The 23,056-nt window shown below is 32.4% G+C and overlaps 1 protein-coding gene across 1 annotated transcript in view; it reads right to left on the bottom strand.

Annotated features, from left to right (window-relative positions):
- Positions 1-23,056, bottom strand: part of LOC108760069 (glutamate receptor ionotropic, kainate 2) — a gene marked incomplete at its 5' end in the record, with an annotated part of 64,224 nt that overhangs the window by 1,795 nt on the left and 39,373 nt on the right. The window contains 9 exons of the mRNA XM_018505849.1: positions 2,434-2,641; positions 4,785-4,885; positions 9,117-9,281; positions 9,725-9,950; positions 11,026-11,223; positions 18,282-18,419; positions 18,988-19,167; positions 20,102-20,359; positions 20,887-20,991. Of these exons, the coding sequence (XP_018361351.1) occupies positions 2,434-2,641; positions 4,785-4,885; positions 9,117-9,281; positions 9,725-9,950; positions 11,026-11,223; positions 18,282-18,419; positions 18,988-19,167; positions 20,102-20,359; positions 20,887-20,991 (1,579 nt within the window). The remainder of the gene's footprint in view (positions 1-2,433; positions 2,642-4,784; positions 4,886-9,116; positions 9,282-9,724; positions 9,951-11,025; positions 11,224-18,281; positions 18,420-18,987; positions 19,168-20,101; positions 20,360-20,886; positions 20,992-23,056) is intronic.

Below are 23,056 nucleotides of genomic sequence, written 5' to 3' on the forward strand. Positions count from 1 at the left end.
AACAGAGAATACTCGAATGGTGTAGACAGAATAATGCGGTCAATGTGGTTTATTGGAATTCAGAATTCGCGCGGAATTTGCTGGAATACAATTGCGTTTTCTCAACAATACGGATGTCCCTATTTATAGCGTGCATTATGTATCGACAAATGGTACATTAACATTGAGTTAATTGCTGTTGGATAGCATAGAACTATATGTTAAGATACAATACATTCGAAGCGAATACAATACATTTTGAATTGTGGATACTTTACGGATTTTCGATCGTATATGTGAAATTGTGCATCACTTTTTTGTTTTAAAGTAATCATTCCTTTATCTTGAAAAGAACGAGTGCTGACAATGATTGAAGAGTTTGAATGGTTATAGGGTCGATTCTGCAGTCTATCACTTTACATTATCGTAACAGTATTTGGCAGGTGGCATTTCAAAAGATACATCACGTATTTTCATTCAAGAGAACTAGAATTAGAAGTAACAATTATATTTGACTTTGAACCGGTCGTTCAGCTTTGATGGAATTTAAATGAGTTTTTAATTATACCACAGTGCGATTGTAATTAATTTTAAAGTGGGTGAAAAAGTCTGCATGATGAAAGAGACATGATATTAGAACGGGAAGAGATAAAACGAGAGAACGAGAGAAAAACATGTCGCTTTTATCACATGGAAATTTTTTTAACAGCGTCAGTGATTCATAAAGTTTGTGAGTGCTAATGAAAAGTGGTAATTCGTATCACCTAAATGCCATACAAAGTAATTTAAGTATTTAGTCTTTAAAATATGCATATAATTCTTTTAAATTTTTCTAGCAAATTTATGATTTTTCTTCTAATTTGAAAATATTTTACAAATGATAAAAAGAGATCTTTCTGTATGTAAAATAATAATTTTTACTCAAATCATCATGTTAGTATTAATTTTAGAAATTATACGATAATTTATCAAATTTATTCATTTTCGATTTTTATTGGTAATTCTAAATTTATATATAGAACAAATAATTTTTTTATTTCAAAATATAGCGATATTATAATTTAAAATTTGTTATTCAATGGAATGTTTTATAATTTGATATACATAAAGAAAAAAAAAACAGTTAAGACAGTAAGTTTGAAAAAATTATTTCCGTATCACGAACTTTTTTCGCACATCACTTATTCATTTAGATAATGAAGTATTTTATTCTTTGAACATTTTTTAGAACTTATCTTTCATTTTTAAGCTAACATTTATAGAGTACTCTTGTATGTGTTTTTGTATGAAATATTCCTGATAGGTTTGCATTGAAAGATGGCTCTCTATAAAAGTGTATAAACCTACATACGTTCCTCTCAAGTTTTCAAGAACATGATCGGCTTATACGCTCAACGAAAAAGATAAATATGCGATATTGATTTTACTCATCATGTAATATTTGCATTATGAGACTAAATCATTCTCCATAGAAATTTCATTAAATTTCGCTCGAAGGTATAACGCGCAATAAAGCGCACACTGTTGTTGTGGCAAGTTTATGCATGCAATTATGTCTAACGTACAATACTGCAATTGTAAGCGTGTATGACATAATCCTGCATTGTGCAGGCAGTTCATTAACTGCGAAACATAAAACGTGCGCAAACGAAAAAATATTTTATAATGAAATATACGCTTCATAATTAATGTGCACTCGCGCCGTGAAGTAACCAATCTAAAATCAATACTTAATGGCTACCGTAAAAAAAAAAAGAAAAAAAACGTATACATCGTCACAACACTTTACAAATAGACGTGGGGTGTACAATAAATTCGTGCGAAATCCGCGTGGGAGGCAACTGGCTTTTATAATACTCCCTTGTCAAATGATGTGCGGAATCTTTCTCGAATATCCATTATTTCTCTGAATTCGAGTTTCTATAATATAAAAACGAGAAATATTTAGAAAAAAAGAGGGACTTTTGGAAACTGTACTCTCAGCACGGTAATACGAATCACGAATCTTCGACCGATATCACATGCATATTGACTCTCAAGAATACTTTCTAACACAAAGACGAGAAAAATCCAGAGTCCGCGTAATTGGCTCTGTTCGACGAAATTGAATTACCGTGGAGTGAGTACCGTTCCGCGCGACCAACAATCGGCTCTCCTCGGAAAGCTCTCGGGTAATCTGTTGCCACGTTTCTATTTCTCCTGATTGTTTCGCCACTTTTTTCCACGAATATGTACGCCAATGATAATTTGTTCAAGTTCGTTGCAAGTGTCTGAGCAGAATTCGTAATTGTGTCGCGCGATGCGAGTTGTTAAAGTCGTCGTTACTACTTTGAAGTTTAATTAAAGATAGGAAAATGCCGAATGTGCGCAGTTTGCAAACTATTATAGTATCCTCGAAGAGATGCCGATTGCAAAACTTGATCGCGTGCCCGTCATGTGGGACAAGACTTACACCATTTAATCGCGGGATCTCGATGCTCGGTATGTAGGTCGTCTCCTCGTGTTCGGAGGAGCAGAGGCGCGTCCTTCTCCTGGAAGAGCGCGGGCTGCAACGGCCGCATAGCCCGGCGGCCGCGGAATTGCGCGATTTCGCAGCGGGCCTCTGCCTGGAGCCGCAGCGGACGGCAAATCGCAATTCCGAGGCCATCTCGGCGCAGAGAGACTGTCGAGCGGTTAAATGATGGTCGATGCGTAGTAGGTGCATATGCGTGTTACCGTCCAAGGAGTAATCGTTGACGATGCGGCAGATGTCGATACGACAGGTACAACATACACCAAGAGACAATACACGAAACGATCATACGAGACCTGAACGCATGCAAGGCTGATTTCTCCGTCGCGTGAGGCCGTCTGTTCATCAAGACGTTCTTTCGAATAAATGCTTGCCACCGATATATTGCATTAACATTCAGTCTATGTGCATTTAACTTACATAAATCAAATTGACGTTAAGGTCACCGAAAATGAGGAGGCAGATATTTGACTTAAATATACGAGAGGAATAGAAAGATTCAGGATTAACTTTGCAGCTATGAATTAAGTTCCTTATGTTATTATTCTTTGTTGCACTATTGTATTTTTTTCATTCAATTAGAATTTTACTCATTACATTTTGTACGCATTCTGTCTCTTATCGCTCAGTGTAAAGCAATACAGTAATAATAATGCAAGGTACTGAGAAAAAATGTATTAAATTTTAATATTTATAGCTAAATATAAACGTACATTTATTTGTACTATAATCATTAATTTGGTTTAATTATAATTTTTTATTTAGTGAATGTTTATTTATTGTAAATAAATGTTAAGTTAGTACTATTAGAGGAAAGGCTCCTATATTATGAGATACCGAGTTCATTTTGGATAAATGCTAGAAATCTATAGGCAGAATTAAAAAAAATAACAATTTATTTTGAAGGGAATTTAATAAGCTTTAAGATAACGTTACATAAAATTTAATTCAAATCCCATTTTTTTTGAAAATAAAGAAATGTAAAAAGCGAACAAATCGCAAAGTCAAAAAATTGTGCTCCTAATATGAAATGCCCCGCGAAATCGATAGTAAAACGCAAAGTATATTAGTAATTAAAAAACTTTATTTAATGTTTCTAAAATACAGGGTGGGCCATCTATTGGTACGTTTTTACAGAGTGGGCCATCTATTGGTACGTTTTTAAAAATGCGATCAAATGAGCATACATTGATATTTTTTATTAATTTTTTTTTTGTACAAACATAGCCAGCGTGCGCGAAAAATTAGCATGCAATAGATTATACCCACATCGAAAATAAAGATTTACTGTTGCAGCACATTAGATGGTAAAATATGGCATAGCATGTTTAATTGATTGCAGCAGCCAATTTTTGGCTGTGTTAACCTATCGAAATTCTATACTGACGAATAGGGTAACGCAACCAAAAATTGGCTGCTGCAACCAAAAATTGGTTGCTACAGCCAATTAAAAATGCTATGCCATATTTTACCATCTAATTTGCTGCAGCAGCCAATCTTTTTTTTCAGTTCAGAACTTGTTTTCAAGTAGTTGAAATCAAGCATCGCAGATATAGGCACTCGACGTTCATTCCGGTTGTCTTTTTTAATATTGTACAATAACATTTATACTTTAGCAATGATTTTCACTATAACATAGGAGCACGAGTTATTTCATATTAGGAATACCCTGGGTATCTCATATTACGATTTCCATGCCTTATGATTTTACGATCATCAAATCTAACTTCTGTAAATAAACAATTCAACATATCTCGTATTTTTCTATTAGTACGACCTTACTCTATCACTACATGAACATCTATTGCCAAATATTTATTTATTAAATAATAAACAAGGGTTAAATGCTCATCTCAATGAAACTTGAAAACATCCAAATTCTAAAATCTTGTTTTACAATGACTACAGGCATGATCTAATAATGAATTTTCTACTAAATAGTTTTCAATCCAAGAGCAATAAATTCGTGGTGGAACCAATAGATAGCGTTTATTAGTTTAGCAGAAACGCCGCTATCTCATATTAGGCGCCTATCTCATAATAGGGGGCTTTCCTGTACTATTAATACTATTACTATCATAATACTATTCAAACGAATATTTATTAAAATTTAATACATTTTTTTCTCAGTGTATAGGAAATAATAAGTCGAGAAAATCATCACGAAAGTCAAAAAGGTGACAGAATTTTGAATTAATTGTAAGATTCAAACGACCTCACCCATCCATGAGAAAGTACAACTCATGCAACATGTTCACATAAAATTCTATACCGGCATCTTTTTTTAACTTACCCTGTCCGATTGGGCATTCTTTTTGGAGTTCCAACAGAATTCGAGGATTGCCACCAGGATCGCTAGCGCCAGGCCGCAGAGCAGTACAACGAAGACACCGCCTGAAACGACAAAACCGAAAGCTCATTATTTTAATGTCGGCGAAGCCGCACGTTTTTCTCTAATTTCACCGCCGTTGGCAGCCACGAAGTACGATGGGGCGTGTTTGTACCCCATCTCTCGAACTTTCTTCGTGACTTCTTCATCCTTTCCCCTCCTCTACCACCCTTTGTAGCACTGGTTTGGTATAGGAGCAAAGAAAAGAGAAAAGAAGTACGGTGAAAGAAAAAAGGCTCCGCAGCGGCGGCCGCGGAAAATCGTGCGCGCAATATCTAAGCGAAGCGTGCACTTTCAGATCGATCGCATTATACTTTTTGGTCTGTTTCATGGGGAAACTTCGCGATGGAGTATTCGCGGGTAACGACCGTGAGTAGGGCGTGCGTGGAAACGTATATACTGATAAATGGCGAGGTGCTTGTATTTATTGCGATGCAAGAGTCGTGCGAAAACAGTGAACTCTGGAGGGATATTTACGCTTGGTACGAAGTTTAGCTTATCCCTGATAAAAACGAAAGGATAGGAAGTATGCGAAAGTTCAAGAGAGCGTTGCATTTGGAATTAATGGCTGTTTCTACAATGATTCGTGAGATTATTTGCAAAACCGGAACTTTCTTCAACACGAGTCATGAACTGATATATGCTAGTTGCTTATGAGTTGCTACATTCCACTTTTCTTATTTCTTCAAGTAGAATTCGATATTCCGTATAATTATCGACTAAAATAATACTTGAACAAATTTTTAAAGAGTTCAGAAATTGCTCTATATTTATTCCGTCTTTTATTTAGGAGCTAATAAATTTAATGAGTAAATATAACGGGATTTAAAATTTGAGGTTAGATGCATAAAATTTGAGCAAACTGCTTTGGTAAACACTTCAACGTTTTCGCCAATATTTCTTCGTACGTGATCAAAGATGAGTTTCCACTTTATTGGTCGAAAATACGGTGCACGGAGTCCGTTTCCATGCAGTCAGCAAATTTACCTTCCGGAAACTTCTCAATTTCTCGAGTTGAGCCATTAGTAATTGATCACCGTCTGCAGTTATTGCCTATAATACACACTGTAATTTTTACTAAAGATCATCCTTTTATATATTTAAATCTATGAGATATTAATTATTTTCAAATAATTATAATTAAATTATTTTTAATTATACGATTAAAAAACAATCAATTACTCTAATTTATATAAAATAATTATTAAACCTGACAACAATAAGATAGAGAAAAATTTGCGGAATACATTCTCTTATGCTGGCAAACATTTTTTATCCGTGAAACTTTTAGCTATATATTTCAAGACGAAAGAATGGGGAACAAAGTATGGAGGATGGAGGTGCTTTTGAACAGGCTAAAAAGTGTCCACTTATCGTTGACGGCAAGACAACCGAGCCAGGATCTCGGGGGGATGCAAAGTAGATTTGCATAACTACACCGCCGTGATTTATGATGACAGTCCGGACGTTTCACCGGAAAGACGAAAGTTTCTCGCGCGGGCGCCTGGATATCACCGGTGTTTCACGCCTATTTCGCGAAACGATACCAAGAGCTGGGTCCGGAGAGAGATCGTGCGACGTTGTACGCCTACGGGCTGATCCAAGTTTCGCGGCGGGAAGTTCTGTTCACCGAGTTACAGGATATATGCCTAAGTTTTCCGTAAGACGGAACGGACTTTTGTCAAAACACTCGGGCACGAACCGGGAATTATCCGGAGCTCACCGTTCTCCGAGAGATTCTCACGCTAATTCGGAAACTCCGTAGATTTAGCGAGATTCTAAGGCAAATGAGCAAAGAGAATGCAAGGTCGCGCTAAGTGGATTCAAGCGAATTTCCGATACTATCGTCTTAATACTATTAGAATACGTTTATCACTTTTGCTTCATTGGTCAGTGAATACAGTATATACATAAGAAAATATAATCTTAATTACACCAACGAGATTGTATGATGGAATATATTTTTTATATAGTTTAAAATTGTGGTTAACTTTGATTGTATTTTACTTCAGTTTCCGTTTATTTTCATTTATACTTAAGATCATCACAAGGAATCTTTAGCTTGTTTTCTCGCTTCTTTTTTATTCTTTTTTATTTTAGTTTGAGAAAATATAAATTGAAATTGAAACAACTAACGTTAATGAAAGTTATTTGATGTTCTACATTTTTATATTTAATCTATTTTTTTTCCATTTTTTATTTTTATATATCACAGACACACTATGATTGAAATTAAAGCATAATTAAAACACAATTAAAATTGTTTATTAATAATTAATACAGATAATTTTTGTTAAATTACTTATCTAACATTATTTACAAGAAATTGTAATTATTAATAAATGCTGTTGTTTAATTTTAACTATATTATCAATTTTAATTATGATGATAAATTTTATCATTAAATAAATAATTTTTATCAAAAATATTGTAAAACATTTATTGTAATCAAATTGAATATTAATTTAAAATAACTCACAAGGATTCAAAGACTAGCTATACTTCATGAAAAGATTCTCTACATTTTTAAAGCTTCCTACAAAGTGAAAAAGCCAATTTAATTTTACATTTCTGTCTCAATTACTTTAAGACTACTGAAAGCTTTTTTTCCTCGAGATGGTACTACTTATTCTTATAAAAATAGCATGATAAAGGTCAGTCGACAACGACCGCTTTTCTCATGGCAAATAATCAAGAGACATTGAAAAGAACAGAAAAATTAGCAATTCAACTATAATTTCGCGAGATTTTGCATCTCACTTGAGACAGCTCGTTCTTTTTATCTGTCTTGTCGAGTACATTTACACCGTCGGTGAAATGGGTACTTATCCAAGTTACAAGGCGGTAAAGAAACGGTGACGAGGAAAGGGAGGCAAAGTAGGTAGATAGCCCGAGAGTTTCTGCGAACGAAGGAAAAAAAAGATAGAGCTGAATCAAAGTGGGGAGGAGAAAGAAGAAACTTGTTGTGACTTTCATAAAAATTCGGAAGCGGTTTCCGAAGAGTTCGAAGAAAAATTCATCCGCGAACTTTATGCAAGATTCCGTCGCGCTTGAAAACCTTCTCTTTTCTTCAATATTCACTTTGTCCACTTCATATTCAACCAAATCTCGTTGTCTCTATAGTAAAAAATTAACTTTTTGACACTGAAGACAACTATAATATTTATGCGCGATATTTCCGTCTATTGATATTTATTTATTTTGACATCTAATAAGTTCAGCTTTAAAGAGTTTATACATGTACGTACAAAAAAAATATTAAATCCACAAATTGTTCGAAGATAAACAGATAATTGACTTTTTACAATATTTTATTTGAAATCTTTTAATACGTAATGCGACGTATATTTATAATTTATTTCTTATCATTTTCTTTATAAATAAATCTCTAAAGCTAGTTGTTAGTTTTTTATTTTTGGATTTAGTCTTTTTAGTACACTAGTGATTTATACTGCTGTACAACGACATGTTTACAACTTTTTTAGTCGTAAAAGCAAATAGAATAGTAAAAGTGACTGAAACTTAAATAGACACGTAGAATACGCGGAAGTTATGACCATTAAATACATCCCTTTTGTATACGTGCATATAATACGAAATGTCACTAATGCCGCAGCTGTGACGGAGATTTATAACATGCAAATATAACTGATAGGTTGCATGATCCAAATTTGTTGTGCTATAATTGATGTACGTATAGCTACGAATGAAATACAGCTTCACAAATTCGTTTTGCTAATATATTATTGAATGTACTCATGCATGCGTATCGGTAAACATGATAACTTAATTGATTAAGCAGTTATTCAAACATCGTGAAAGCAATCATTTTCGTCATTCAATTTCATGAAAATTAATCCGGAATCCTTTGATATACTGTGTTATGCAACCCGTTAACGAAAATGAGTATCTTGATATTATTTGTATAGTCTGATGTAAACGTTTATTTTTAGGTGTGATTTAAGAATAAAAGAATTTTTTTATTCTCCTTAGCTGGTTTAATCTTTTCTATTGTTTCTGTCTACATTGTAAAAAATAAAATGTTAATTTTAATTTAAAGACGTTTAGTGGACTTTCTGAGATACGCAAAAATATTAAAATTAACACAAAAATATTAATTTTAATATTTTTGCATGTCTCAGAAAGTCCATTAAACGTTTTTAAGTTAAAATTAATTTATTTTTGACAGTATATAATTTCGATTGATAAAAAATATGGTTGGCTATATAAACATACCAATATTTTCAACTCCAAGGGCATTAGCTTTGCTCTCTTTATTCTTGTCATCTCTGTTGCATACGTCACCCGTATTCTTCCACCATTTATCATAGAGGATCTGTATTACACCTTTTTCCTGCAGCTCCAGTATAACTAGAGATATTTTATCCCTCCAGGGCGAACCTGCATATAAAAAGCCTTCGTTAGGCTGGCCAAGGGCTTCGCAATTTCTGCTTCTACAGCATAATCTCGAACGTAACTTGCTATTGCACGTTTTGCACGTTGGATATATGTCGAATATATTATTAAATAATATACGTATGTTAAATATGCGGTTTAATCTCGTAGAACATCTTCAAATTTTTTCCCGTTCCAAGATGGAAATATATAATCTTTTTGGTAAAATTATTTGACTGTACAAGCTACATATTTCATGAACAAAAACTGCGTATAGGTACTTTTGAACTATTCGTTCTGTGCCGGCTAAGAAAGCCAGTTTTCCTTTAGCAAAAATTTAATTGGATACCATCCATTTCAGAAACTTCTTAGCTTTCAATATTAAATACGTTGGCAATTACTCTTTTCAAATATGACTTCTATTTATTGCTATCTTTATTCATATTTACCTTTTGGAGTAGCAATTCCATATCCTTTGCTATCTAATAATCCCCCTATTTGTGTTAGATTACAATCGCGTTGAACTGCGTAATCGAGCATAGTCGACTCCATTAAAAATGCGTAGTCGCCTTCCAGAACCCTCTTCACTCCTTCTTCGTAGGTTTGAACAAACACAGATGGACTCTTCGATTCCATAAATCTCCACATTTTTTGATAGATCCCAATTTTTGAATCCTGTGAGTAAATTATTTAATGCACAATGAGAACGATTTTTCAGAAGTATCTAAAAATTCAACTATGATACAGAGCTTATTGGATCATCAAAATAATTATATAGGACGCTCCAGCATACTAAACAATACTGCAAAAAGTTTTAACATTCTAGCAGCTTGGACGTTCTGCATAGTTCGACGGTTTTACAAAATTATTTTTGTATATCTGGTTAAATTTTTATATACTTTAATAAAATCGTTCTTTCTTTCCATATGCAAGTTTAATTGTATGACGCTTTGTGTTCAGTTTGTGTTTTGTACTCCACAGTTAATTTTAATCGAAAATTGAAATTGAACATGAATTCGTGAAATCATGAAAAATGAAAAAGTTAATACTTATTGTATTAAAAGAATCCGCTTTTATCCCCGAATTAATATCAAATGTTTTTTATTGAGCAAATGGTCGGGTTTCGACGTTGTCAATATTAAAGTTAAATTCAGGAATTTTTTGCTCATTACTTTGCCAACTAATTTGCTCATTTTTCTGAAGGAAAAACGTCTCACTCAGAGAGAACGGGATTAACAAAAAACGGTATTTTTGTTTAACGATGTAGTTTTCTGTTAAAATTTTACAGCGTGATATACGATATTTCTAAATGCATATCACCATTGATAAACCGTTAGTACGACATCAGCAGATTTATTTAATATATATATATATATATACATTCTTTTTACTTCAGATAGCGCGAATGTATTGAATAATTCATTATATGTATTTTTATATCTGATTAATATTTTATCAAATTCTGTTAATTAAAAGATCAGAGATCACGTCATTTGTTATAACTTATTATTCTAACACCAATGTTACATTTTGAAAATTTTTATATAAATCATGATTTTTTAAAAATTATACTATAAACAAGGAGTACGAAAATTGTAATATTATAATATTGAAAATACATAAAAGAAAATTGTTAATACTTAAATAGTTATAATAATCATATATTATATATATTGACATTTTAAAATATGTTATTAAGCTGCACAGAAAATGTAAAAGCAATTCTTTTTCTGCAATTTTCTGCACTTACTCTGAAGAACGTCTTCGTACTTCCGCCCTCTAAAGTGCCGTAAGATATCTCGGTTTGTTCTGCGAGATCAGCGACATTCTCGATCGGCGTTATCATCCTCTCCACCGTTAGGAAAGCAGCCAGATTCGCAGTATAAGAGGAGATGATGATTAGCGTGAAGAACCACCAAATGCCGCCTACTATTCTCGTACTAGTTGCCTGATAACGAGGATTTATTTCGTATTCATTTTGAATAATCTTAATAAATTTTTTATTTAGCAAATTCATGGATGTTCTAATTTGACGATATCAAATTATCTGGGACTAAATTTCTAATTATTTTCTGCTTTGCAAATGTTATCAGTTTAATTCGTGTTATTCCTTTATAAAACTGCATTATGGAAACACTAGTTCATTAGTCAATTGAAGAATTTAATAAATAAATTATTGCGAATAAATGTACTGATTAATTTTAACAATCTCTTTAACTTCTTATAATTTTAGAAACGTATACGAAAAAACCATTTCGCTGAAATATCTAAGGATATAGGTATAAATCTGAAAATAATTTCGTTGGATTATCGAAATAATTGTAGGAATTTCAAGCATAATAAACAATGCTACAAAAGACATCTTACAGTTTGAACGTTCTACATAATTATTTTGATAGTCCAACAAAATTATTTTTAAATCTGTACATAGCTAAATTTTTGGGTACTTCAGCAAAATTATTCTTTCCCTGTAAAAAATAAGTTTTTTGTAAATATACAGTTTAGTGTGTTTTCAAACAATCAAGTGATATGTGTTTTTCTATGTGCTCTTAAGACAACGGAGATCGTTTAATCCAATCAATCAAGTCAGTAGTTCGAAATCAAATTGTTACAAACATATGAAGGAAGCATCCGTTTAAAACTTTGGTAGGATTTCTCACGTGTAAATCTTTTGATACATCTGCACTGTGAGGCAGATACTTTTCTCTTCTGTTATGAAGGATTGTAAAGAGATTCAAAAGATCGATCGAAAACGCATTAGGACGTATCAAGGTGACGAGGTCAACAATGATTCTCGAAAAATTTCTCGTAGCATTCCAAGAATGCAATACGATCTCGTTTAGATATCTCGGGATATTTCGATCCATTAATGGCGAGGCCGACGCGAAAACGATCGTCGAATGTAGAACACCCATGAATGATTTTCTCATTCTCGTATTACGCAGCATCTGCCGCTCGGGAATTGAGCGAACGGATTTAATTCTACTGCGCGGTAATATCCCGCGAATGAGTTTGCATGGTGTAATCCGCGTATTCACGATGTGTAATGAATGTGTATAATTCATACGTCGAATATAATTTCATGTTTTATAAGTGATTTTATGTGGAATGGCTCTTTTGGCGACGCGTTAAAAAAAAAACAAGTTTTCTTATCTATCGAGTCTAAATCGGTGAGAGAACAATTTTTTGCGCGTGCACAATATTACGCGCACATTAATATTATTTGCAATATTACACTCGCTCTGAATGCTCAAACCGCGATTCTCGGCGCACATCTGGCTGACATGAAGCATAATTTCCCGACACTCGAGACAGTCGCAACGACAACCCCGCATGTACATACGTGCCACCAGAGTCAATTGGCATTATATGATGTACTATAGATATTTTCATGTGAGATTCTACTCTTTAGCTATTTCATATATGCAGAAGTTTTTAATTTCTTCTATTTGTTAAATAAATTTTACAAAGTTTTACGTGTGTAAGCATGCAACGTAGCGACCTAAGATTTATTTCAACATTTGTTAAGCGTATAATGTACAGTTATATACAACGAGAAATTGATTTAGCTCAAGAAATCAATTATAATAGTAGATCTAAGTCATACATGCTTAGCATTGTCTTAAACCGGATTCACAGACTAAGTAAACGAGCGCGAATAAACATGAATAATTTAGTACTCGCGACACTGTTGAAGCAAATCATTCGCTGTTGTTTCTCACATTTATTTATGCTCATTTGCTTGATCTAAATCCAGCTTTATATGTATATTTCCACATCTTTAAAATAATATTTTTTTGTTCGCTTTTTATTTGGAACAGAAATGTATTTTAAAATTCATACGTCATGGGATTTGAGCAAAAAACTGTGTTCGCTGTATGTAAAAAAAACAATGTAGGGTAAACTAGGGTATTATGGCCATACGGAAAAGATGGCCACAGGTCATAATTTCTCCAATAATTGATAAATAGTGCATTTTTATAGTCATTCTTAAAGATAATCAATATTTACAGTAGTTCATATGAGTACACTGTTCAAAATAACAATATTATAAATATTATCTAATATTTTTTCTTTCGACTATCTGCAAAGTTTTGCACGTGTCTGCTAAAAACTGTTATAATGTCTAATAAATTACAGTGAAGCTGCCATAATCAATATTACATATACAATAAAAGTACGTAAATTGCAAAGTGACCTATAATTAATACTTTTATTTTCACTATTTATTTATAAATACTATGGCTATCTTTCTTAATATCATGGCCATCTTTTCCTTAAAAATCAGATAAGATGGCCAATGCATACTTTGTAATATTTTGATAAAATTAAAGTTCTGTTAAGTATTTTCTCTTTAATTTCGATAGTATTTGTTACTTTAAGCTTTAGTGAAAGTAATATCCCAAATATTGTTAAAAAGTAACAAGAATAAATGTATATCTTTGCATTTTAAAATGGCCATCATACCCGAGTTTACCCTATTTCGTGTTTTGTAAGTTTAAAAGAGCTGACATTACATCGCAATAATTTAACGACATGACAAACGGACATATTTGCAAGATAATGTCTTGTTGATATAATTACTTAGCCATACATTTATCTTTTCTACTTATGTAATGTGTATTCATATCTATTAAGTCCTAATTTTACTCTTTTAATCAAAATAGTTAACTCGTCCAAAAGTAGGGTTTACGCTTGAATCAGATAATTAATCGCGAATAATTGATAATGTCACGTAGAAATGTGATTTAGGAAACTAATCATCTATTTGATTAAACATTAAATCTCAGCATGAGTATCTTCTGTTATTTATCTAAATTTTTGGTAGCCTAGTCTGATGATATCTCGCAACAGGTATATTAAATACAATATATGATGCGTATACATATAGTATTCTAGTAATTGCTTTTGCCAGTGATGATAGAAATGGATGACGAAGATGCGGAAATTCGTGAGGTATCACGGGGAACATTACCAGGCGAGATGCTGTTGAGGACATGTAATTGTTTTCACGTGCATCGCAGCTTAATGTAAACAAAACCTCCTTTCTACCATGCCGTTGGCATTGTCGGAGAAACAACACCAACTCGAATCTCACTGTGAAACCTAACCTCGCGAATTTCCATGCTCTATAACAAATGACCACATAAGCAGCATGCATCTATGCCGCTGTTTCCAGAAAGTTTTCAAGAGCAGCAATTAGCATTTAGTACAGATAAATATTGCAATACCTATTTTTTTTTTACAGAATTAGTATTATAAAAGACAATTAAAATAATGAATACGATGCAATAAACATGTATACGTCTTTAAAAAATAATTTCTAAAATACGATTTGCAAATATATTTGCAACAAGAAATACATTTTTGATTCGCTATTTATTATTTTAAATGTTTTGTTGCAATCTATATAATAATACTAGGTCGATAAGAATTATAATAAATCCGGAATGTTCTTTCTATCAGTTCTGCTTCTTAGTAACATATTTTCTTGCTTTTATGTGACATGAAATATGGAGCAAGTAAGTTCGGAAAACACCGTTCGATGCTGCAGGAAGAATATCCGCAGCAGTCATTCGTGTCATAAAAGTGAAGAATCGAACGTTGAATTTACTACCAAGAATTTACCAAAAGCTACTTTTATCTCGCGCTTCTTGCATATAAAGTTCATTGCTCTTTAATCCATTTTAGTATTACTCATAGAACTAAAATCTCAAGGGACATGATTAATTATTGTTACAAAACGTACGTACTTTTATGTTAAAAATAGGAGGAAAATTTTATTTCAATGTAAATTATACGCCTTGATTGCAAATAAAGTATTATATAGAGTAACATCATATAAAACAATAGTATAAGTTACTGTAAAATAAAAAACTAATTTGAAAACTACTGCAAACAAAATGAGTCGGTTGATATTTTAGTTAATTATTGAAACCAATAAAAAATTGCTATAATAACATAGATATAATTTTGACTTATATGTGCATGCAGGGCTGATTCGTTTTTTTATTAATTTTTTTTATATTCATGGATTGTACATATAATAATTTTATAAACTAGTTTGCTCTCAAGTTTTGTTTTCATTGACCGAAAATCCAAGCTTGAATACAATTAATATTCATTTAATAATTCATGTGTTTGTAAAGGTTGTATTTATTAATTTATTATCTTTGGAATTAATAATTTATGTTAACACATATTGCTGTTCGATTATTATAACGTGATAAATTATATTACTTAACAGATTTTTAAATATTTACATAATGTAACTAACAGTTGTGTTGCAAGTAAAATAAGATAAAATTTTAAGAAAAAACCTTTACTTGTGCAAGCTCCATTTCTTTTTTTAATCTTTGTAAGTACGGTAAAAAAAAAAGAAAAGTATGGCGTGAATAATGACGTAGTTTCTTTCCCTCCGAATGCTTCCATTGTCCACAATAGCAATGCCGGTGCCGTCCCGAGTTCATATCTCGCGGATACTTTTCTCGCGATTGACGGAACTCTATACAATATTGCACGTATTATTCGACAACTAGAAGCCAATTGCGCACTATTCTGCACCGTTGACATTCTTCATTCTATTCCCGTCGTATTATACGCAGTAGAAATAAAAATCAAACATTGAGAAAATTTCTTGAAGCGGATTTATATGAAGACGAAGAATATTATATTTTTTTTATAATAAGAGATATTTTATAACCAGTATGTGATACTTTAATAACATATTCTAGATATTAATAAGATAAAAAGATGAAATTATGATTATAATAGTATTTGAGTTATAAAGATCAAAGTTGGTTGAAGATATTGTATAGAATTCATATATTCAGGCCCATACGGCGCTTTCATTTTGTTTGCTATTTATTATTAATTTTTCCAATTTATATTAACGTTTTTATTTTAAACTAGTAATTGCGAAATATTTTTCAGTTGAAAAGGAGAATGTTAAAAAGAGGCCAATTTCTGTCTGAAACAGTGTAAATAAAAGGAATAGTGTTTTTTGTAAATTTTTATTTCTTTGGTACGATAAAAAGTTATTAAAGAATTCGTGACGTTTGGGGAACACCACGAAAATTAAACAAAAAATATTGAAATTTATATAAATACATTATATTCGTATCATTTGTGAGAGTTGTTCAATTTTGTTGCTGAATAGACAAATTTTATATAGATTATTTCACAATTAATTTTTAATTACATCTAAAATACGCTATAATACTGTTATAATTTATAAAAAATGTAGCTTACATAATATCTTATTAAGGGTACCTAATTATAACTTGTATGTTTATTATTACGCGAAATGTAGTTATTTCTTTTGCTAAAATTAATATGCTTTTTTATATTGCTGTCTTGTAAAAATAGTAAATTTATTGCGATTGCTATATGCATTTTATGTATTTAAAGTCTCTCTTAGTTTTAAATTCGATACTATTTATCTTCCATAATTGTTACGTATAGCGTACTTATATGGTGCCTTTGTGCGTCTGACATTTATTTGCTTTTCATCTTGGAATACATGTTGAATTTCGCGTTTTATGAAAGTAAAACCACTTAAAAATTTAAGTGAGATTTGCGACATTTTATACGCGTAAAAATACGACAGCGTGTTTATGGAACGGACATAAAGTGGTTTTATTAAAACTTATTTTTCTGCAAAAGCAAGAATTTTTTAAAAGCAAAAATTAATAATGTATACATATTCTTTTTATCACACACTAACAATAAGGTATAGATTAGTTCTAATTTTTCACTCACGTGATTTTCTAAATTAAAGTGAGATATTCGGAATTAATAGTAAATTTGTAACAATGGAAAGTTTATTTCTAAGAAAGTATAAAATACGGGTTCTTTGAGATATCAGAACAAATTTCTCTTAGCTTTACTGCTTAGGTTGTATATTTTTTATTTTCCGCAAAATATTCCCAAATCTAATAAAGTTCTCTCCCTGTTCGGGGTATACTTAGTACATAACTGAACTACAGCGAGTAATTTTCAAGCGTACGTATATATGTGTGATGGCTAAAAAGAAGAAAACTGCTTTCAGTAGAATTGACTTGCGCGGGTTAAGCAGAGATGCGAAAAAAAATAGATCGATAATGCGAATGGAAGGTTGTTGGCATTGTAATTATATATATATATATATATATATATATATATGTATATAATATTACTATTTTTGTCTATTACTAATATTCAGATTTTACCATATTTTGCTTTTTTGTTATTTGCATTTTCATTGTGCTGAGTTAATGATGCCATCAAGTTGTACAGTTTAGAATAACAAATGTCAAAAGTTTAAAGCGATATAGCAAAAGTAAAGCGGTCCTCATTAACTAAAGTTAATGAGCGATTTATCACAATTCTCGTTCCTCGTTTATTTGTTCAAATAAAAATTCCTTAATAAGCTCTAGCTAATGAATTGATACCTTACTCATAACGAAACAACGCGCGCGCACGCGACCTTTAATTAAATTAATTAAACCTTAAATTAATTAAAACGATCAAATATTTATATTTATTACCAATATTAAATATTTGTATCAAATTTTTTAAGCTATAAGTTTTTAATGTGTCAAGTGAATATTTACAGATAAAAATTATTTCATAAAAAGAAAATTCCTATAAACTATTGTAAACATTTCTGAATCAACATTTCAGAACATAACGTACAGAAAAATTACCTATTTTACTTTTCGATTCATATTTGCATGAGTCGCGGTAAAGTAATTACCACTTTCTGATTTTGTTAATATTCTGCTTAAGTAAATGTTTTGCCGCCGTAAAAATGTTAAAGGAGTATTTAAAGTACATATGCCTTTTAATCGTACGATCTTTTTTAATTAGTGCGGTAAAAGTTAGTCGTTGAAGTAAGTATTTTTAATATGAATTTCTAGAAATCTAACAAGTTCTGCTAAGAATATTCATAAATGCGCATATGTTGTGTTAATAAAAAAAGGAATGTTTCTTGAGACGCGTTTGACTCCGTGGTGGCACGTTTACCTTAGGGTTGAGGTCGCTGCCCTGTTGCATAAGTGTGCCGACCGTAAACCAAAAACTGTTGGCCAGGCTGAACTCGTTGACAGTTCTCAGTAGAGGAATGTCGTCGCTGTCCGGATCCAAGGCGCTCACGTGACTGCCCTGGTGACAATGTGATGAGCCCCCCGTCGAGTGGTGCAGTTTTAAAAATGATTATACTAGTTCTACTTAACTTATACTTCTTACATGCATCGTATATTTTTTATATTTTTTTCTACACTATGTAGACATGGGTAATGTTATGAAGGACTGAAAATACAGATGTAGAATAACTCTGAATTTTTTTTTAGTAAACAGCATTTTCTTTAAAAAATAAAATTTTTCTTTCTTACAAAGTATCTGTTTTCTTGCGTTGTTAACGAAGGATGCTGCATTAAAACATATGTAATTTCACATATTATTTAATTGTTCTTTTTTCATCTAATATTTATACATATATCTCGTAATATGAAATCACGAAATATAAATCGAAAATAAGCTTTGTTACAAAATCATATGAAAAATATTATGAAGCACTTGTAGTAACAATTTTTTAAATAATTGAAGAATAGTAGATACCTACATTTTATTATTTTAATTAAAATATAAAATTACATAATATTTAAAAAAGCACTCTGCATTTTGTAATTTAAATACAGTCCATCGATCGCACCACTCGACGTGAGCCTACCTGCAAAGGACATTTGCAGCTTGGGCAGGGAGACGGCTCCACCCACTCGAAGGGTGAGAATCTTGCCACTATCCATATCGTTAAGGACACCACCACGTAAGCGCCTAGCAAGAACAACCAGATCTCCATGGCGAGGGGAGTCATGAACGAGAAGAGCCGCGGTGGTGTGCGTTTGGTTACCTGAAGCATTGACGTTTGTTGTTACTAATCTTCGAGAATTGATCTGATCGACCTGATACGATATCGAAGATAAGATGTAATCTCATGAATGCAACGATGCATTCTTCATGTCCAGCTATCACATCGCGTTCCTTGCTGAAAAATAATTTGAAAATGCGAGATGTAACTCTCGCATCACTTTCTTGCACAATATTCAGTCTCTCAAACGGCTCGAAAGACGATTCTTTATTTCGACGGAATTACGAAAGCGTATTATTCTCCGGCGCGCGTCGAGCAGAACACAATGGCGAGGTGCACTCTGAGTGCAATCGCCGTACGTGCTGCTTTATTTTTTAACGAGAGATCGCTAACGTCGCAGGAAGTAATTGAGATTGGATTGTAAGACGTATAGTCCATTGATAAAAATGTAATCAAGTAGCGTATTCTAAATAATTTACTTTGAAAATGTTAATCTCTATCTTTATGTTAATTTTTGATTATATATAAAGAAGATTGATTATATATTCTTTCTTCAATGATCAATGCAAACTAGAATAATGCATTATGAGCTTTAGCTCTGAAAACGAAATGGGGGATGCGGTATGTTATAAAAGATTTTACGATATTGTAACAATATCGTTTAAAGATTTACTCGATATTTTACTCGCAGTGAGCATCCCTGTAATATTGCAAATATACGACTCGCAACATAAACAGATATAAACGAATTGACGTGTGCCCTGCAAACAGACATCTACTGTTTGCACTCCAGCGAGATGATGGATTTATGTGCGCGCTGCCTCGTGAACGGGTACTGTGCAGCGTTCGGGGGCGGTGAACGTGAGAGAAACGGGCGGGCATGTCGGATGAAAGATGTCCTGACGGTGCGGTTGGTGAGTACGCGAAGGAAAACGGTAGAAGTAGTCCAAGTGGTGGAGCACCTCGTTGAGTGTACCTTAGGGTTGAGCCCGCTGCCCTGTCTGAGGAAGGTGCCGGTGATGAACCAGAAACTGTTGCTGACGGTAAACTGGTTCTCTACCACGTCGCTCTCGGCCAGACACGGGTGCGGATTGTTCCACTCGTACGGGCTGAAGCGTGCCATCACGAAGAGGGTGAAGCTCACTAGCATGTAGGCGGCGAGCACGTACAGCCAGATCTCGACCGCCAGCGGATTCATGAAGGAGAAAAGCCGTGTCGGCTGACTGGACGGCACCTAAATTACGTCACGCTACGATTTTAATTAAAACGGATCCCGTTTCGTGGTGCGACGCGACGCGATGCGACGCGACGCGACGCGGCACGGTACGGCGCGGCGCTGCGGCCCGAGTCAACTTTTACAGCAATCCTGGATATTCAAAGGCTCTTTTCGCGAGTGCACGTTGAAGAAAGAGAATTCGTGACATGCAATGCAGATTATTTGATGAATTAATTTCTCGTATTTAATTAAACGAATTAAAATCTCCTTGGATTACATAAATACGTCGCTTGCGTATTTGTAATTGATATTATCGTAGAATAATTAAAGTATCTATTATGTTCCTTATTATTTAGTATAATAAGGTGCTCGTATGAAAATCACTTTTGTTAATGTGCTAATGCAATATGCATATACTGAAATATAATCAAGAATTAAACATTAGAGACAAAATATGTACTTTGATGGAGGAATAATAAAATATTAACATCATGTCGCATGCAAATGTAATTTTAAAAGAAATCGACAGCACAGTGTTAACTCACCTTAAATAAAATTCCAATTCCAAGATTCATAAACGGCTTTGTGAAGTCTATTACGCTTTCCCTAGCATAATTAATCGTCATGGAAGCAACTGCTAGATCCGCTCTCTGAAAGAATTAAGTACTCAACAGAGTTAAGGGAATTCAATTTCTTTGATAAAGTTGAAGTCGAAGTCATATAAAAACAGAGATGCTTATAACATCATGAAAGACTGTAGGAATTAATAATCACACAAAGAACTTTTATTAAAGAAGTATTTCCCGTTCACATTTCATAGAATGCTTTCTCTTAAACGGATAAAAATAATCAATACGTATCGCGTAATATTTACATCAAGCAAATGTATTTCTTAACACATAAGTGTATCGCGAATGAAAGGATTTAAAATTACTGATAATTTTCGTTTACTCTGCGAAATCGTGGATGAATTCTTTATGAACGCGCGAGTGTTGCTGACTATGAGACATCGTGTATGTCATCCTCCTAACCTTAGAATATCCACCTACGGTTTCCAGGTTAAGGCATCGTCCCTTTTCACAAGAAGCAGATTGCTTTGCATATTTTATAAACTGCTGATCTTCGGTATTCAGAGAGCACGCTGAGACGACTATTGCGAACTTTGTGCATGTTTTCTCCGTCTCTTTGCATTTCATATTTTAAATCAACGTTAGTAAATTTTAAATAATAATTTTTAATAACAATTATGATAGTTTTTTTATGATATATTGTATTGATATTAATTTTCGAGAAAACTAAAGTTGTATATTAAATTATTATTTTTCTCGCTTTCTTTTTCCTTGTTTATTGTTATGCTTTTAATTGCGATATAAATAATAAAAAACTTGTAGTTGCTAAAGAAATGATTAATATATGTAAAAATATTAAAATAAAAATAGTTTCATGGCTCCAAGAATAAATAAAAAGTAAGTAAATTATGTGATACATAACCATTTAGTCTTTGATATAAATATATCTACGTATTCTGCAACATTTTATTATGTATAAGAAATGTATGGTATAATGTAATAAAAATATTTCTATTTCAAATATAAATACATTCTAATTGTTTGCAAATTATATTCTATCCATAATATATAATTTGCAAACAATTAGAATGTATTTACATTTAAAAAATAGAAATATATCTTTATTACTTTATACTATACATTTCTTATACATAATAAAATGTTGCAGAATACGTAGATATATTTATATCAAAGGCTAAATGGTTTATGTATCACAGTCAGTAAAATTGGTTATAGAATGTCAAAAGCTTTTAGCAATCGTGTAAATCTGTAGATGTATACGCAATATGTATGTGTTTCGATATTATCAGCAACAAATGCTTGAATTCTATTGAATAAAAGCAAAGCATTATCTCGGAGAGAGGCGCTTGTTACATACATGCGATAAAATCAATTCAGCAAACCGCATATATGCGCATATATGCGCAGCAATAATAATATACGTATAAGATAAAATAATTATGCGTATGAAAATTAATATGCTTTGGGAAACGGTATATCCATTTACTTTGTTCATGATCAAAATATCATTGTAGATATTAATTTTTTATTTGGCTGCTGATGATTCTTTTTTAATATAATATATTGTGTGTATATACATATCAATAATATCAATACTTGAATTGTACTATCGTCAAAAATTGTCAGTATTTTCAGAACCACAAAACTCGATTCGGATTTACTCTTACGCCAATAATATTTTTGCATAGTAACTGTATGTGCGACTTTTCCACAAATAACATACGGTTTTGTTTTTAAATGTGCGTAGGTCTGTTTCATACATCGCGCTCTTGTGCTTTCGTCTTGTTTCGATGAAAAAATTTCAAATTCTATAAGTATTCTTTTTTTAAATTTCCGTTTCTTAATGGATTAATATTTACTGGATAATGTTTCCATTTTTGTTAAAAATTTGTACGGGAGTGAACATGTATTTTCTCTTCCTGTTAATACCGGCTACATAGATGCGATCGCGAGGAAACAGGAAACAGTACGAGTGGAGAACTACTTCTCCCCTAGTAACGGAAAGACAATATTTACCTTACTCTGGATATACAGGGTGGGGAAAAAGTATGGAAGCAAACAATTATTTCCGAAACTATTCATTTTTCGACAAAATGTCTTAGACATAATTTTTATGGTATGAAAA

The sequence above is a fragment of the Trachymyrmex cornetzi genome, unplaced genomic scaffold, assembly GCF_001594075.2.
Source record: "Trachymyrmex cornetzi isolate Tcor2-1 unplaced genomic scaffold, Tcor1.1 scaffold217, whole genome shotgun sequence".
Lineage (NCBI taxonomy): Eukaryota > Metazoa > Arthropoda > Insecta > Hymenoptera > Formicidae > Trachymyrmex > Trachymyrmex cornetzi.